The sequence below is a fragment of the Oryctolagus cuniculus genome, chromosome 12, assembly GCF_051225735.1.
Source record: "Oryctolagus cuniculus isolate XC-2025 breed Fujian yellow rabbit chromosome 12, ASM5122573v1, whole genome shotgun sequence".
Classification (NCBI taxonomy): domain Eukaryota; kingdom Metazoa; phylum Chordata; class Mammalia; order Lagomorpha; family Leporidae; genus Oryctolagus; species Oryctolagus cuniculus.
In genome coordinates, this window is record NC_142878.1 from 33,885,400 (window position 1) to 33,901,773 (window position 16,374).

The following is a 16,374-nucleotide window of genomic DNA, read 5'->3' on the forward strand; positions in this document are numbered from 1 at the left end:
TTTGATCATAGTAAAACATTTATTTGTTAAAGTGATATAGATTATTCAAGATTCTACAGTCTGTTAAATCATGGATGGCAATGTAAGATGGACTGATACAGAAACTGATGCCAATGTAGGCTTTTTTCTTTCCATCTTAAAAAAAAATATTTGTAGGCCAGAAGAAAAAAAAAATTTGGTTTGGTTTCCAAAGGGGATGAACCATGGTCTGATGGAGCCAGTTCCGCAGGCATCAGAGACTTCCACCTCGGCTCCTGTGGACAATTTCTTTTAGGACATCAGTTCAACATTTAGCTTTTGTGAACTGAAACATTTTTTAATTTTCCAGTAAAAATATCAGTGGCAACTTTTTTCAGGAGAGAGAGAAGAAATGGTGTTCTTCAGATTAACTCCAGCCTCTGAAACGAAAGGAAAAGAAAAAGAAAAAAAAAAGAAAGAAAAGAAAAGAAAACATAGCTAGTAAGATTGTCATGCAGTTGACCTAGCTTACTGAACCATAAACACCCAGGCAGGAGTTTCCTACCATAAAATATAAGACACCCTCCATTTGGACCTGAAAAATAACTGCACGTGCACTTCAACATGTAAAATGTTGCTGAGTAATTTCACAATGGTGAATATTTAAAGAAATAGTATTTTTAAAAGCAATCTAAGTATATGAAGCCTATGTAAGTCAAAATCAAACGGTAGAATAGCATGTTCCTTACTTTGGTTTTCACATTTATATTTTCAATGTAAGGTAAAACAAAAAAAATCATTTTATTAATTAATATATGCCATTTAAAAATTCAGCATTCATATTGATGTTTAAAATATGGACATATCAGATAAAAGTTGCTCAACATTTCCAAAACCTAAGTGGCCTCTACACTTTTTTATATTCTCCTGGGAATTTCATATGATATCAAAACTTTTAAAAATTTTGTAGTTTAAGTGATAGCAAAGACTATCAGAATGTGGAAACTTATAAAAACTCTCAAGCAAAGGTACTCCATGGTTATCTTGCACATGATTTTGAAAGAAAAAGCATAAAAATATTTTCTTCTACCATGGATTCTGAGTCTTCATCATTTTAAGATATTTCTGTATGTTCAATGCTTCATGAAGGTGGAAAATATTTTTGAGAAATATATAACTTCATATACATTCATTTTCTCCTTCCTATTGAAAACAACAGAAACATTTTACAATATTTCTATTGGTGGTGATAAAGTGCATGGCAACTGTGAATCATGAGGTATAACTTAGTTTACTAAATATTTCGCATAAAAATGTTGATGTAGAATATATTTGGATAGGATTTCTGTCCTTAATGTGTTGTACTATGAGAATTAATGGTAAAAATAGTCTTCAAACAGTACTTTATACCTTGTCTGTGTGGGTGCAAACTGTTGAAATCTTTACTTAGTATATACTAAGTTGATCTTCTGTATATAAAGATAATTAAAAATGAACCTTAATGAAGAATGGGATAGGAGAGGGAGTAGGAGATGGGATGGTTTGTGGGTAGGAGGGTGGTTATGGGGGGAAGAACCGCTATAATCCAAAAGTTATACTTTTGAAATTTATATTTATTAAATAAAAGTTTTCTAAAAAAAGAATATATTTGGATAGGTTTATAAGATAACTATTAAAGTATATTGAATTTATTTGGATATCTTTCTGTAACATGAATGGATGAATATTGTGAAGAATACTGTGAGAAAATATTTCAAAATATTTGATGATAAGGGATATGAGTTTTCACAATCATTTTTGAGTACTAAAATGGGATTTATGCAATATTGGAAGATGTTAAGGGTCTGATATACATCCTCTTTGTAAAACAAAGCAAAACCAAACACAATTGCTTTGAAAACTAATGGAATACAGTTATAAAGAATAATAAATTATTCTTTTTTGGGTTCTTGGCATAATTCATGTTGCTAAGTTTGATATCAATTTTTTCCTTTTATTTTCCATTATACACTCGCTTTCATTAAAAATATATAATTGTTGTATACTACATTTTAAGGTGCAGTAATTAGTAATACAAGAGGAAAACAACAGAAACTCTCAATATTCCCAGAAGAGATAAAGAGTGGAAAATTTAACTAGTTTGATTCTGCAATTAACACATCCTTCCAGGATCTAACTTTACTTTAATATCAAGTTAATGATTTTATAAGCTGATATATCTTAAAAGGTTTTATTCAATTTCATCTTACATAATAACATTATTAACAAATAATGTAATTATGATCAATATAAATGTCATTGATTTCCAATTAGTAAGTAGCAAAACTTCTGGAACTATCCTGGGAGCTCCTCTACACTGAAATGGCTTCTATAATTATTATTGAAATAATTATGTAAATCAGAGCCATAAAAATTGATATCAGGCAGATCTTTAAAATAGCACCTTTTAACTTAAACATCAGTAGGCAAATTCTTACAATAATCCCAAGAAGATCTAAACATGGAACATAAAGTCACAAGGGCACCACAAAATGAAAACCAAAAATAATCAACTTGGAGTAGGTTTAAAATGTTATGATTATGATCTTCATTTAACAGTGAAGGCATATCATGCAAAACATTGTGAAGAAACAATCTTAGTAGTACTAAAAAGTTAAGAGGAAATGCAAGCTATTTCAACATTAAGAGAGGGGACGATGTTCTGACATTGAATGGAGTATGGGACAGTGCTTACTACTATCTTCATTATGGTTACAATTAAAAACTATGAAAAATAATGATTTATATAGCCTGTATGTCTAAACAAGATGATTGCTGACACTAGGCTTTTGTTTTTCTGATTTAGGGTACTGTACAATTAAGTATGTCAAAAGTGTGCTTAATTATTATAAAAATAGCTAAATATATTCCACATCATGTCTATTCTGTTATTTTCATTTTTAAAAATTTACTTGAAGGGGATTTTCAAAGAAAAACTCCTGCAGAATCAAAATTTCTATATTGGTAATTCTCAATTGAAAAAGTGCTGGAAATTATAGTCATATAATTCTTGTTTAGCTGTTTGACTTGTTTCATATATTTTCCTAACCCTATATTTTCTGGTGGTTTTTAAAATGTTTGTATATAATCAACATCACTGATTTTTATTCATTTATACATTAGTAGTTTTTTTTCTAAAATAACTATATGCCTTTAATGGTTGGAGCATCTGTAGAGAGATTTTATGATAAAATTTGTTTTTAAACTACCCTGATTGACATTGTATGCAGAATAATCACAAGTCCAATTAAATAAACTCACGAAGCAATTATGTCACAGGCTAAGGGAAACAATTGCAGAATGAGCCATATTTCTTCTTACACACATACATACACAGATGGTGTGTACATGTTTTATGTGTTTTTTACACAAATGCTTCTTATATTTGTGTTAAATCATTTTCAGTATACTTATCAACTGTTTCTATCCCACCTGCTAAACATGGTGTCTATTGTTTACCTGAGTTCATTTTAAGGATAAATAACTTATCCTTAATTGTAATTTATAGGTAGGTGTCAGTTGACCTGTAATTACCACTAGTTTTGGCAATTATTCTTCAGCCCTTTACTCTCGATTCACTGCAGTCTGATATATCTTATTATTTAGTTACAAAAGATATAGCTGTGACACATTGAATTATTTCAAGCTCATCCTAATTCTATAGATAAATTCAGGAAGCCTCCTAAAGCAGTAAATCAACATATGGCATGCTTTGGCTATTAGAAATGAGATAACTATTTTAATTCTATGCTCTTGGGAAAAAAATTCACCTTAGCAAGTACATCAGTTTGAGTAGCTCCAGAAACACAAAACAGAAAAGTTGCAATCACAATGGGTTTCTGCCAGCTCTCTCCTCACTTTATTCCATGCTGGAAGGTACAGCTGAGAAGGCAAAAGGCTGTGTGCAGACTAATTGCACATAGGCCACAACCTTTTCAGAAGGAATATTGCTGTTAGGTTCCATTGACAATTATCAAAATGATAGGACTGCTGTAGCAGAAATCATTTACTAAGTATCAAGCAAGAGTAGTTATGCTGAGGTCATATGGTATCTTAAATCTGATAGTAGAAATAGCAAGGGCTGGATAATGAGGGAATTATATATTGCCACTAAATTTTATTAAAATTATTTTCTGTGGATTTTGGTTTCTTGCGGGTGTTTACCAAAAGAAGAGAAACTGATTCAAAGTATGAAAGGAAGAATTTTGTTGACATGACATTCATTAGTTTTAAAAAGGGAACAAAAGTAATCTCAGTATAAAACCTTAAAAAAGAAGGCATATTTTGTCATGTATATATGTATACATGTATACATATGTATATATACATATATATACACTACACAAATCTAATGCAGAATAAACACAAATGAATTTACAACATACTGAAAAGCTAATCACTGAAATACTATGCAACAGGTTATCATTATTTGTATCTGGTTGTAAGACTGTGATGAATTTCTTTTTTAATCTGCATTTTCCAAATATTCTATGACAAATACTGATTACTTCAGAATGAAAAAGAAATTATTAGACTAGTTTGTATTTATCATACATTTGCAATATGCATTATCCATGGCAGTATAGAGACTTTCAAAATATTGCTTTCTTCAAAGTTCTACTTCCAATAATGTGATAAAATAAGTAAATTATATCTTGTCCCACAAAATTTGCATATTTAGGAAATTTTTAAATGGTAATTAAAAAATGACACAGTGGTTGAATTTCCTATTTTCAATTTTAATATGTTTACCAGTATTCTGGATTATGCTTCTTACAGATTTTCTTTGTTTTCCTAAACCCTTCCTAAAGGCATCCTAACTTTCAGCTCAATGGAATGTTCAAAATCACATGATGAATGATAAAAATGAGATACGTAGAGAGAGGCAAATGACAGAGAGAGATAGAGAAGAAGGAAGGTGGGAGGTGGGGAAAGTGGAAAGAGAAGAGAAAAGAAAGAAGAGGGAGTAGAAGAGGGAGAAGTTAAGATAGAATGAAGGGGTTACTGGCGAAACAAGGCACCTTCATGCAGGTCAATTCAGTACACACAACAGAGCACAGTGCATGTGTCAGACATTGTGTTAGTGATTGTTTACGTGAGCCATCTGTTTTTTGCATCATAACAATGGGATCCTAAATTCAGGAAAGGAGTAAAGCATGAAAAAAATTTGTTTGATTTGAGATGGAATTCATTAGAGAAAATTCTGAAAGGTTGACCGAATTACTATTGTTTTAAAAATTAAATATTAAAAAACACAAATCCCTATTTTTACTACCAACAAATAAATCAATTGCCTCTTTTAGAAGTTTTAAAGCAGAATATTTTTTTCTGTGCCAAACCTCAAGCAAATGGCTGATGCTTCCAGCTGTTTGAACAGATTGCTTAAGTGCTATTCTGCTCTGGAAACACACTTCTGATCCAATTAAAATGCAGGAATCAAAAACTCATTTGAAATTTCAAAAAAAAAAAAAAACTACTCAAGAAGAGTAATTGGTTGCTGACAAAAATATTATGAATATTTCATATGCAGTCTTTTGTTCCATTTTAAAGTGGCTTCATTCATTTTAGATAAGACTGAAACACTTCTGTTCAACGTTTTCAATGAGACATAATGTATCATCTCAGCTCCTATTAGGATGTGGAGGTCAACAAGAGGAGTGAGTACATTCTTTAGACGTTACTGTCTTCACATTAGCGAATATTTACAACAATGCACATTACATTGTGCATGACCACCAGAGTAGCTCTCATGTCTTAGGTACCACTCTTACTGCTACCTTCATTTCTAACAGTATGACTCAGAAATGATCTGTAAACCAGAAAGGTGTCTAAATTTAGGAATCAGAAAAATCGCTTAACGGACATCTTATGATTCAGTTGTTGCTTTTAGATCTTGTTTATACTTCTGTGCAACTGTAGTCTTTCTACTTTGTACTTGTTGTATATCATCATTAGTGGACAGTAAGTCTGTGATTATAGTGGACTGAAATTATGTTTTTGCAAAAATTAAAGGAAAAAGGAAATAAGGAAGGAGGGGAACTGAGGCGGGAAAGAAAGAGAGAAGCATGGTTATCGTAGAGTAATATGTATGAAATACATCAAATTTGTTCTCTTTATAGTAATAACATTTTAAAAATAAAAGTTGGCTTAATTACATCAGTTTGAACAAGCAAGCATTCTAAGATTTAATGGGAAAATTTAACAAGTTATACCAAGTAGTAAATAAAAATAAAGAAGTAATTTATAAATGAATGAACCCACTTCAGTGTTGAAGCATGTGGGTGGTAACAGGAAGCTCACCTGTGTCTCCTGGACCATCTGGTCAACAGTAGTCGGCAAAGCATCTGGGAATAAAATTTTCAGTGTCATGAACAGTTCATTTTTAAAAGAAACAGACCATAAGAGCTTTTCACTGAAATCTTGGTAAAAGTTTTCTTAACAATCATTCATCTAAACTTTTCTTTTTAACTTACCAGTTTGGGCATTAACTGCAACAGACAAATACTAATTAATACTTCTCTATATCTGCTTCCTGATATAAATATTGTGAAAGTAGAATTTAAAAAAATATTGACCTAGTAACTAAAATGAGTAATACTTAAAATGGAATTTCCTTTCCTTGCCAAAGATCAATAAAAAAATTTGGATTCTATTCAATTCCCTGTGTACAGTTCACATTTCAGCTAGATAGTTTCCTATGACTAATATGGAAAATACAAGAAGAAGTAAAGAACCTAAAGTCAGGAAACAGGCTTACCATATTAACCACAAGGAGTATAAAATAATATATTATATTATTAACCATCATTTAATACCTACTGCCTAAATAGTAGCATGTTTTACTCAGTACCCATTTATCTTTATGTAAAACGGTAATGTTTTAAAAGCAAACATTCTGCCATTAAATGTCCATATATATGTTCATACCGATAATACATATTTAATACTGTCATGTAAGATTTCATAGAGCACATTCTATTTCTTAGAAAAAAGTATTTTTCTTAATACATGCACCTCATCATTTAGAAGAATCACAGTGATAAGAGAAAGTAGGTGACCAAGGGAAAAATCTTTCTCAGTGTTCATAGATGAGTGTGATAAGACTAGGAAAAAATATTTTTCACAAACCTCCAGCATAAATATTCAGGTAAATTTTCAATGGCTTCTGGAGTTTAGGTTTTACTTGAAATTGGATGTAAGAAAAATTCACATTATAGAGAATAATAATTGGGGTATCACAGAGTCAACATAGTGTTCTTCAGACACTCCTTGGTTTTACTATAATAATTATTTATTGTGAATATCCTATAGCAGAAGCGTGGAATCTACAAGGCCCATGTGTCAGTTAAAATTAAGTGGACAGCTACACACAAATACAAGTACTTTAAATGAAGGGGATTTAATGGCTTTCTCCTGAATGTATTTGAATTTTCGTAGGTTTGTTTTCAATATTAACCAATACTACATTCACCAATTTGAAACATCTGGATGAAACTGGTAGACATAGATATCATTAGGAAATTAAAAAAATAAATTTGTATTAGAGAGCTTACATTCCACTGTTACCTCATAAACAACAATGATGGTTCATACAGTTTTTATGGGAAGTTATCTAAGAGCAATTTTGTAACATTAACTGCAAAATACTAGTCTGTATTACAAGACAGATAATTATGATTTTAGTTGATTATTTTATAAGTATAGATAGTTTTATATCTATTTAGTGCAATATTCATATTTATATAACAATGTGTATACATAAGGATACTTACAATGTATGTATGTATTCAACATTAACTTTACATCCTAAATTTTCACCTTGAAATAACTGAACATAATAGGAAACAATGGTACACATTTGCTTCGTTATAGTAAATATAAAATTTTATAACATTGCAACCGCATTACCTTAGTAATGTATTTTAATAGTTAAATATACTCCAGGTTATAAATTGTTACTTTCCATGTCCCACTTTACATAACACATTTTTAGGATAGTTCAATCAGAGTAATATGTTTACCAGGCTTTTTAAATGTTCTTTTGTAGTGCTACAAGAATGATTGTTGCTGTTGGTAAAAGTAACAAATAAAATAGGCAAAATTATTATATTTCTAATCATTATATGTGTGTGTGTATATAAAATCTGGCATAGAAAGGGAAGTATTGCATAATATGATAGAGTTTGAAAACAATGATCAAAATCCAATTTTTTGTTTTCCTTTTTCCTCTACTCAATTTTTAAACTATTTCTTACCCATGAATTTAATCTAATGTCGATAACTTTATAAAGTATATTAATATTCTTAGCAACTTAGGAAGATAAAAAACACATCCTTTCCCCATCTTTACAGCTCTATGCTTAAGTGTTTTCCCCCAAAAATCGCCACTCATAAAGAAGCAAACACTGTGAAGGTAGAAACACTGAATTGTTCTTGACACATAGGGAAAGGCTAAGCAATGGGAAGATACTAGATACTCTTCATTCTGTCAAATAAGAATGAACATTGTGTTCTCAGCTTTATAAAGTGCAAATTTATTTTTTTAATTTCTTCTGTAATTTGTTTTTATTTCTAGAAACCTGACATATGAAATTGTATATAATGATGGTCTATGTGATGAAAAAATGCCATTTGAAGTGAACCATGCAGAGAAGACAATAGGCTTATATCTGCTGCCATTTTGAAGAAATATCTCATGTATTTTCATATGTTCACAATTCTGTAACAAAAGATGTTTTAAATTTGTGGATAATTTTGGACATTAGCATTTTAAATATTCTATATTTATCGTTCTGAATAAATGGAAAAATACTGAAAGGTAACTGATGTTATTTTGTTATAATTACTCTCAAATTTTATGAGAATATTATTAAGAAATACAATGAAATATTTAAAATTCATTTTGAAAGTAAGTATTTTTGACTTTTTTTAAGTTAAAGAGAAAATCAGTCACAGAAAAAAAGGAAAAGGAGATTCCTGTAGACAAATGCAGCAGAATTAATTTTCTCAAAAATTCCTTAAATATTAATTGAGAAAGTTTGTATCTTTCAAAGAGTATACTTGCTATATTAACAAATTGCTTAAAATGGCTGAAAACTCTATATGTTAAGACTTTTTTGGAGCATATATCTAAAAACATGTACAATCAGGTTTTAAACATACTTACTAAGAACTCAAATGTCTCACTGGTTGTTGAAAAAATATTGGAAATAAACTGGCCACACTGTGTCATTATTCCTAATTTAGATTATTATATTCAATCTGTATTTAATCTTATGTTGCACTTAATCTATATGTATGTATTTATATTGTATTTTATCTACATCTACTTGAAAATTTAAAAAAAATCACATTAATCAACCAGATTTGCTGCTTTTTAGAATTTTAAGGCAGCTTTGGTACTGCTAACACTAGCTTGATATTTTCAAATTGGGGCACAATTATTCAAAAGGAATAAAAACAATAACAGACCATACATTATTCTTAAAAATGTTTGCAGTAAGCACCTATAAAGATGTGCTTAATAGCAAACAGTATTTTATGTTGTTTTTCACATTCAACACTCTGATATCATAAGTAAAAAAGCTAAGAAGAAAAGATAATAATTAAAAATATGAAGTAAAAATTATCTATGGTACACAACACAGAGCTAAGCATGTTTCCAATCACATAAGTATGACTCTTTCAATGAGAAATGCAATAAATGACAGAAGAAAACCAAGAAAAGATAGAGACTTTCTTGCTTAAGGAAATATAACATCTGTATCACAAATGCCCCTTGTACTAATGAATCAAATTCTTATTACTATAACTTCCTCACTGGTCTCATTCATTTATCTAATCACATTTCATTCATCAATCCAGGCAACTCTTCTGACATTTCAACGGGTAGTTTTAAGTATCTCCATAACTTCCCCATAGTTATTTTTCAATCACTTCACAATGAAACTGCCTTAATAAAAATTTTCTCAAAATACTTATAAATAAATATAAAAAACCACTTGGCTTTCTTGATAGGCCAATATGCACTTTTTGAAAGACAGGAACATAGGCCAGAAGTACACTTTAAAGAACAAGTGTTTGGGCATTTGGTTAATATACCCTAAAATTGACATGAAAAGAGGAATAAAAATATTAAATACTGTCCATGTCTTAGCAAAACAAAATAAATTTTACGTAATTAAATATCATAGAGTCTGAAATATCTATGAGAAATAAAAAGATATTCAATCAAATTTTCATTCGAAATGTGAACAAGAAGTTGACTTTTAAAAATTCAGGCCACTGGGAGATAAAAAATAAATTCCTTAGTAACTTGGAGAAGATGTGCCAAATTTCTAAGGAGTTTACATGATTTCAGGCTCTCTTTATCATTGAATGTAATTCCAGAAATTCTTTCTTTTGGATTCAATTCTGTAAACCTGGGAATCCTTAGTAATTTAGGACCATCTGAGAAATTATATAAATAATGTTAATTAAAATATTTTAAAATTTAAATTATTAGTGCAATTATAACATTGTTATAGTAATAGTATTGAGGATATACTTCAGTAGTGTTTTTTTATTTCATAAATTACTACCATGCATAACACCTCATTTACTTCTCCCAAGAACTATATGCCAGAACAATGAAGGGTACTTACACTTTTCAAATGGGAAAGAGAGACAAAGAAGAGATGCTATTTAGAAAGTGCCTAAGATAAAGTATATTAGATAATTTTTTTCAAAAAAGAGACTGAAAATAATCTCTAAATGTTCTAATCTTACTTCCCACTTAATGAAACCATGACAAACTATGTATTATAAAGCATACCTCCAGCAAGTTAAAATGAACTGCAATGTTTGCAGAGCAAGTTTAAACTAATGATTCAATATTCCTCACCTGTGTGTTTAGTGTTTCAAGTGATCTGAGTTAATAATCTTACTTTGCTTAACTGACTCTGAGGGAGTATTTTACATATGTAAATGTCTACTATTATGTTATGGCAAACACGTAATTTTTTGTGTGTGTGTGCAAGGTAACAGGTCCAATTTCTTATATGAGCCTTATTCTAAAAAAATTAATCACATTCATGGAACTTTAATAAAACACCATCAAATAAACACATTTGTAGATAGGAATACTTTTTCAATAAGTAGATAGGAATACTTATCTATAAATATTGATACCATGAATATTCATACATTACATATTTTTAAGGAACAATGATATTTTATAACTAAATTTAAATTTTGGCATAGTGTATTCCCTCTAAGCTGCATGAGTTCTAATTAAATTTACTACAGATGCTTGTTAAAATATCAAATGATTATACTTTAAGAAAGAAGAGGGGCCGATGCTGTGGCGTAGTGGGTAAAGCCACAGCCTGCAGTGCCGGCGTCCCATATGGGCGCCGGTTGGAGTCCTGGTGCTCCCCTTCCGATCCAGCTCTCTGCTATGGCCTGGGAAAGCAATACAAGATGGCCCAAGTCCTTGGACCCCTGCACCCACATGGGAGACCTGGAAGAAACTCCTGGCTCCTAGCTTTGGGAAGGCACAGCTCTGGCCATTGCAGCCATCTGGGGAGTGAACCAGCAGATGGAAGAGCTCTTTCTCTCTGCCTCTGCCTCTGCCTCTCTGTAACTTTGACTTTCAAATAAGTAATTTTTAAAAAGAAAAATATAGAAAGAAAGAAGCATTGGGGCCTGCGCTGTGGCATAGTTGGTAAAGCCTCCGTCTGTAGCCCCAGCATTCCATATTGGTGCCAGTTTGAGACCTGGCTGCTCCGCTTCCTATCCAGCTCCCTGCTAATACACCTAAAAGCAGCAGAAGATGGCCCAACTCCCTGGGCCCCTGTATCCACATGGGAGACCTGGATGGAGCTCCTTGCTTCTGGCTTTGGTCTTGCCCAGACCTGCCTGGCCATTTGGGGAGTGAACCAGAAGATTGATTCTGTCACTCACTCTCCCTCTCTCTCTCTCTCTCTCATCTGTAATTCTGTCATTTGAATAAATAAGTAAATCTCTAAAATAAAAAATAAAGAAGCATTAGACTTATAGATAGCAAATAGGAAAAGTCATTGATTAATGAGCAAGGATTTTCTATTGCTTATAAATGAAATAAGAATTATATTAAAAGTTTTTTTTATTTCATTTGTTGACCAAAATAAATATCCTTCTGATAGTCTTATTTGTTTCTATGTCTTTAACTTTCATTAAGAGCAATGAAAAACCTCATTCATTCAACAAATGGATAGTGAATGAATGAAAACATCTCCATATGCTCAAGTAGATACACATGAAATCATGACAAATGACCCAAAACTGATTGGATTAAATGATAAAAGTAAAATAAGCAATATTTTCCTTTTTTTCTATTTCAAAAGCCCCATCATGGGAGACAAATAAGTTAGAATCATGAAGGCACCTATACAAAGAATGCAGTTAAGATGGTAGTTATTGTTGGGCAAACTAATTCAGTGTTTTATTTTAAATAAATATTAACACAACTGTTCTCCACATCATTTTCCTCAAAACAATACCAACATCACTGTAATGAAAAGGAAAAATATAGTCTACTCATTGAGAAATACCAATCATTCATGGGTGACCCTTTAAAAGTTAAGTAAATGTTATTTTTTATGCAAGATTCTTTTCCCCATGACAACTTTCATTTTGTGATCTGCTATTGCAAAACCTGGAGACTGGCCCTAGAATAAAGGAAGGCACTGCTGCTGTGTCCTGCTTTTTTCCCTAATCATTCTTTCTATGTTACTTTTATTTAATACATATAAAAGGACCATGCTCTAGAGGGTGTACATACAACCTCAACACTTCGAATCATGCATCAGAGAGACAGGACTGGAATTCCAAATTCCAATTTCTTATGTGAATTCAGAAAATGAGTTTTCTTTAAAAAGAAACAGATTACACCGAGCTTTCCAATATCCACTCAGAATCTTAAAGAGCTGCTTTTCCACTATGACCATCAGAACTGCCACACTGATTTAACATCCCATTCATAGACATGCTTCTTTTAGCAAACTGTCCATACGTGTTCAGTGAGTTAATATAACAATAGCATTCCTTTAATTCTCCATTCAGGGAGTACCTTTGCCTTGCTCTGGATCTCGCAGCAGGCAAAGTGAAAAACTTACTTGGCTTTGTGTGTGCTCTTTTAGACGCGGGCCCCTCTGTGCCAGAATCCGGAGGTCGGCTAGCTAACTGCAATGCAGTTGAGTTGTTCCTGTTAGTGTTTTGGGACTCAACGTTTGTGACAGCTTCATTCTGTGGTTCCATACTTGGCTTTGTGCCAGTCTTTCTTTTCTGCTTTTGGGACACAGATGTGCTTGGAGTCCAGGTAGGAGGCAAAGCAGAGGTAGTGGTAGAGGAGTCCTGACTCGAGCAAGTCTCTGAAGATTGGATCACACTGTCATTGGCAACTTTACAACACTGAGTATTGTCTTCATGTCCCACGGCTTGCTTGGACATGGACTGGGGCAGTGCTACACTGCAGCCTTGTATTTGAGCCCCATTAGTTTGAGAATAAACATTGCTAACCTTGGTGACTTTATGTTGCCCATTATTACAAACCTTGTATCGGATCATTAGAATGATGATGAAAACCAGCACAGATGCTACAATTATTCCACCAATAATAATAATCATGGTGCCTCCCAAAAACTGGGACTGCATGAAATGGCAACGCACATAATCCTGTTCCGTGGTAAACTGGATGCAACCCACGACTCTTGTGGCAGTGAGGGAAGTGATGCCATCGTCATATATGGCCAAGACACACAAGTCATACATAGTTCCAGCAGCCAGATTATTGACCAGAAAAGTTTTGCTCGTAGGAGGTATCATTCTGAAGGACAATAGAATTTGAATTAATATTAAAAACAAAAGAAAAAAAATACACACACAAAGTCATTATGACTTTAGAACTGTCTCATTTCAGTACTCATTAAGATAAGAACATTTATAACAGATATGAAATATGGGAAAATGATCTAATCTTATATTTACCCAGTTGAAATGGTTGAAAGTCATTGTTGGCGTCTGCATTATATTAATGGTGCCTGCACCATGCCTTGACAAGCTTACTAATTACATTGCTTGGCAAAGCAGAACTCCTAATAAAAGGCACTGCTAAAAAATCATTTATGACAAATTGCTTTTGAAAGGTGTGACTGTGACATTATCTGACTACTAAACAAATCCATTTAGCACTTACAACACCTCTGTGACTAAAAGCCAATTTGAAGGAAGGGAAAACACTGACAATCACATTAGAAACCAGAATGCAAATGCATTTCAGAGGATTTATTTTCCAAACCACTAGTAAGCTGCTATGCTATGGTACCCACTGACGTTATCTTTAACAAAAAACATAGTAACTAAGATTAAAGTATCTTATTTACAGATCTCATCCCTTTCTTATTCCTTCAACACTTGTTTCCTAGCATGTTTTTATCTATAAATGAAAGTGATGAAAATGTATGAATACAATTATCCTGCAAACATGAAAAAGGCAAGGATGTTGACTAGAACATAAATCCCTTGTTCTATTGCATGCTGATGAAAATTTCTATGAGAGTACATTTTCTGAAGTCTGACAAGAGTTCATAAACACCTATGAATCAAGTACCTTGTGAAAGTCTTTCGGTGGGAGCTTATTTTAAAATAAATTTCTAGACAGTTGCAACCAAATATGAACTAATCTAAAATGAATTTGGAAAAAAGGCCTGAAATCATATTTTTCCCTGAAAGTGAGGTTTAGAGATTTGCAAGTGGATCACTTTGACAATACTGATCTGGTTTTGATGCTAAAACAATATGTTCTAAAGCATCAGGGAATTTTCAGGCAAAAGCAAGTATTTGTGACTAAAAATACCTTCCTCTTGCGAGTACAGGATATATATCAGACGTTACTGAGAACTTCATATACATTTAGAGCTAACCTCTCCAATGACTTAATGTGATAAGAATTTACACTATGTCATAGATAGCAGACCTTAGGATCAGACAGTCAAGGAATTTTTTTTCAATGTACAAAATTTATTCATCATTATTTGACTAAAATCTTAGTACTGAGAAAATTAAGTATGATTTATTTTGGAGAGGTAATGCCTACAGTATACAGAATGCTCACCAGCTACAGAAAGGGGAAGGGGAAGGGTGAGTACTTGATATTGACAACTAGCTAAGTAGCCCACAGGCTAGGATAGGAGTCTGGTATAATCAGAGCAAACTGCTTTATGCTAATATACATGTATCAGAGCCTATCTCCCTAAACATTTAGTGATGAGAGGGGTATTAAAGAACATTTAGTCTAATCTCTTCCCTTTAAAGATGAGGATATTAAAACTCATCCAGGTAGAACCTTGCCCAGGATTGATCATCTAACTACCTAGAAAAGTTTGATATTTTTTTCCTACTAGCTCATGCTTATTTTTTTTTCAAATTACTTTCCCTTCCACACCTGAGTAAAAAGCAAATTATTTTCAAGAAGTCACCTGAGTATTTAAGAAATGAGCAGATTTAATATGTGAAAAGCTTGAAGACAAAAAGTCATTTCAAAGCCAGAATTTTGCGTCATTTCCTAGGAATAATAATTGTCTATTACGAGTGAAATTATATGAAAGGGTAAAAATGTGTATTTCCCACTGATAATTGGACAAGATGTGACTATAAATCAATGAGGCTGAACTTTAGAAAAACATACCAGAAATTCTTTAGCAGATGCAAATTCTTATCCTTACCTGGGGATTACATACTTAACTCCAGTGATACTTTCACTGCTCAAAATATTTATAACATATCTCTTTGGAACTGTCTTAAGAACCAGTGCACATGAGACAACACATACACATGCAACTCAGTTACTCAAAAAATCAGTCTCATTATTTTATAGTTACATCCTATTTTTGACCAAAAATGGCAATACCCATCTTGATCACCCACCTTATTCATAAGACTTGACTCCAAATGGCTTTTGCTTGTTTCCAAAATTCAAATTCACCCTCAAAAGACGAAGATTTGCCACAAGTGAGGATGTTCAAAATAGTATGACGAAGGTTCTAAAGATAATTCCAAAAGTGCTTTGAGCAATGGCAGCATCATTGGGATAATGGTATAGCCTCCCAACGTGACTTCCTTGAAGGAAAGAACACTCAGGTGGATGTGTAAATTCTGGTATGTTTTTGAATTTTTAAAATATATCAATCTTGTTCTCTGATAGTCACATCTCTTAGATGAGGTGAAAAAAGTAAGCATAATATTAAATATATATTTGAACTCTCTAAAAATAACACTTTTCAAAACATCTCCCCACATGTACTCAACACCTTTTACAAGCTTTACCTACTACACTTTTAAAAATGAAGTACTGTAGTA

At 32.2% G+C, this 16,374-nt stretch overlaps 1 protein-coding gene across 7 annotated transcripts in view; it reads right to left on the reverse strand.

Annotated features, from left to right (window-relative positions):
* LRFN5 (leucine rich repeat and fibronectin type III domain containing 5) overlaps positions 1-16,374 on the reverse strand; it is a 279,327-nt gene continuing 262,953 nt past the window's right edge. For 5 of the 7 annotated variants that reach the window (XM_051822187.3, XM_070053334.2, XM_089309305.1 and 2 more), the window contains 3 exons: positions 13,134-13,843; positions 6,298-6,341; positions 1-398 (listed from right to left, as the gene is read on the reverse strand). In XM_051822187.3, the coding sequence (XP_051678147.2) occupies positions 381-398; positions 6,298-6,341; positions 13,134-13,843 (772 nt within the window). In that variant the 3' untranslated portion in view covers positions 1-380. Of the gene's footprint in view, positions 399-6,297; positions 6,342-13,133; positions 13,844-15,942; positions 16,135-16,374 lie in introns of those variants that run through there. The other 2 variants (XM_089309307.1, XR_007910227.3) reach the window with 2 other exon arrangements.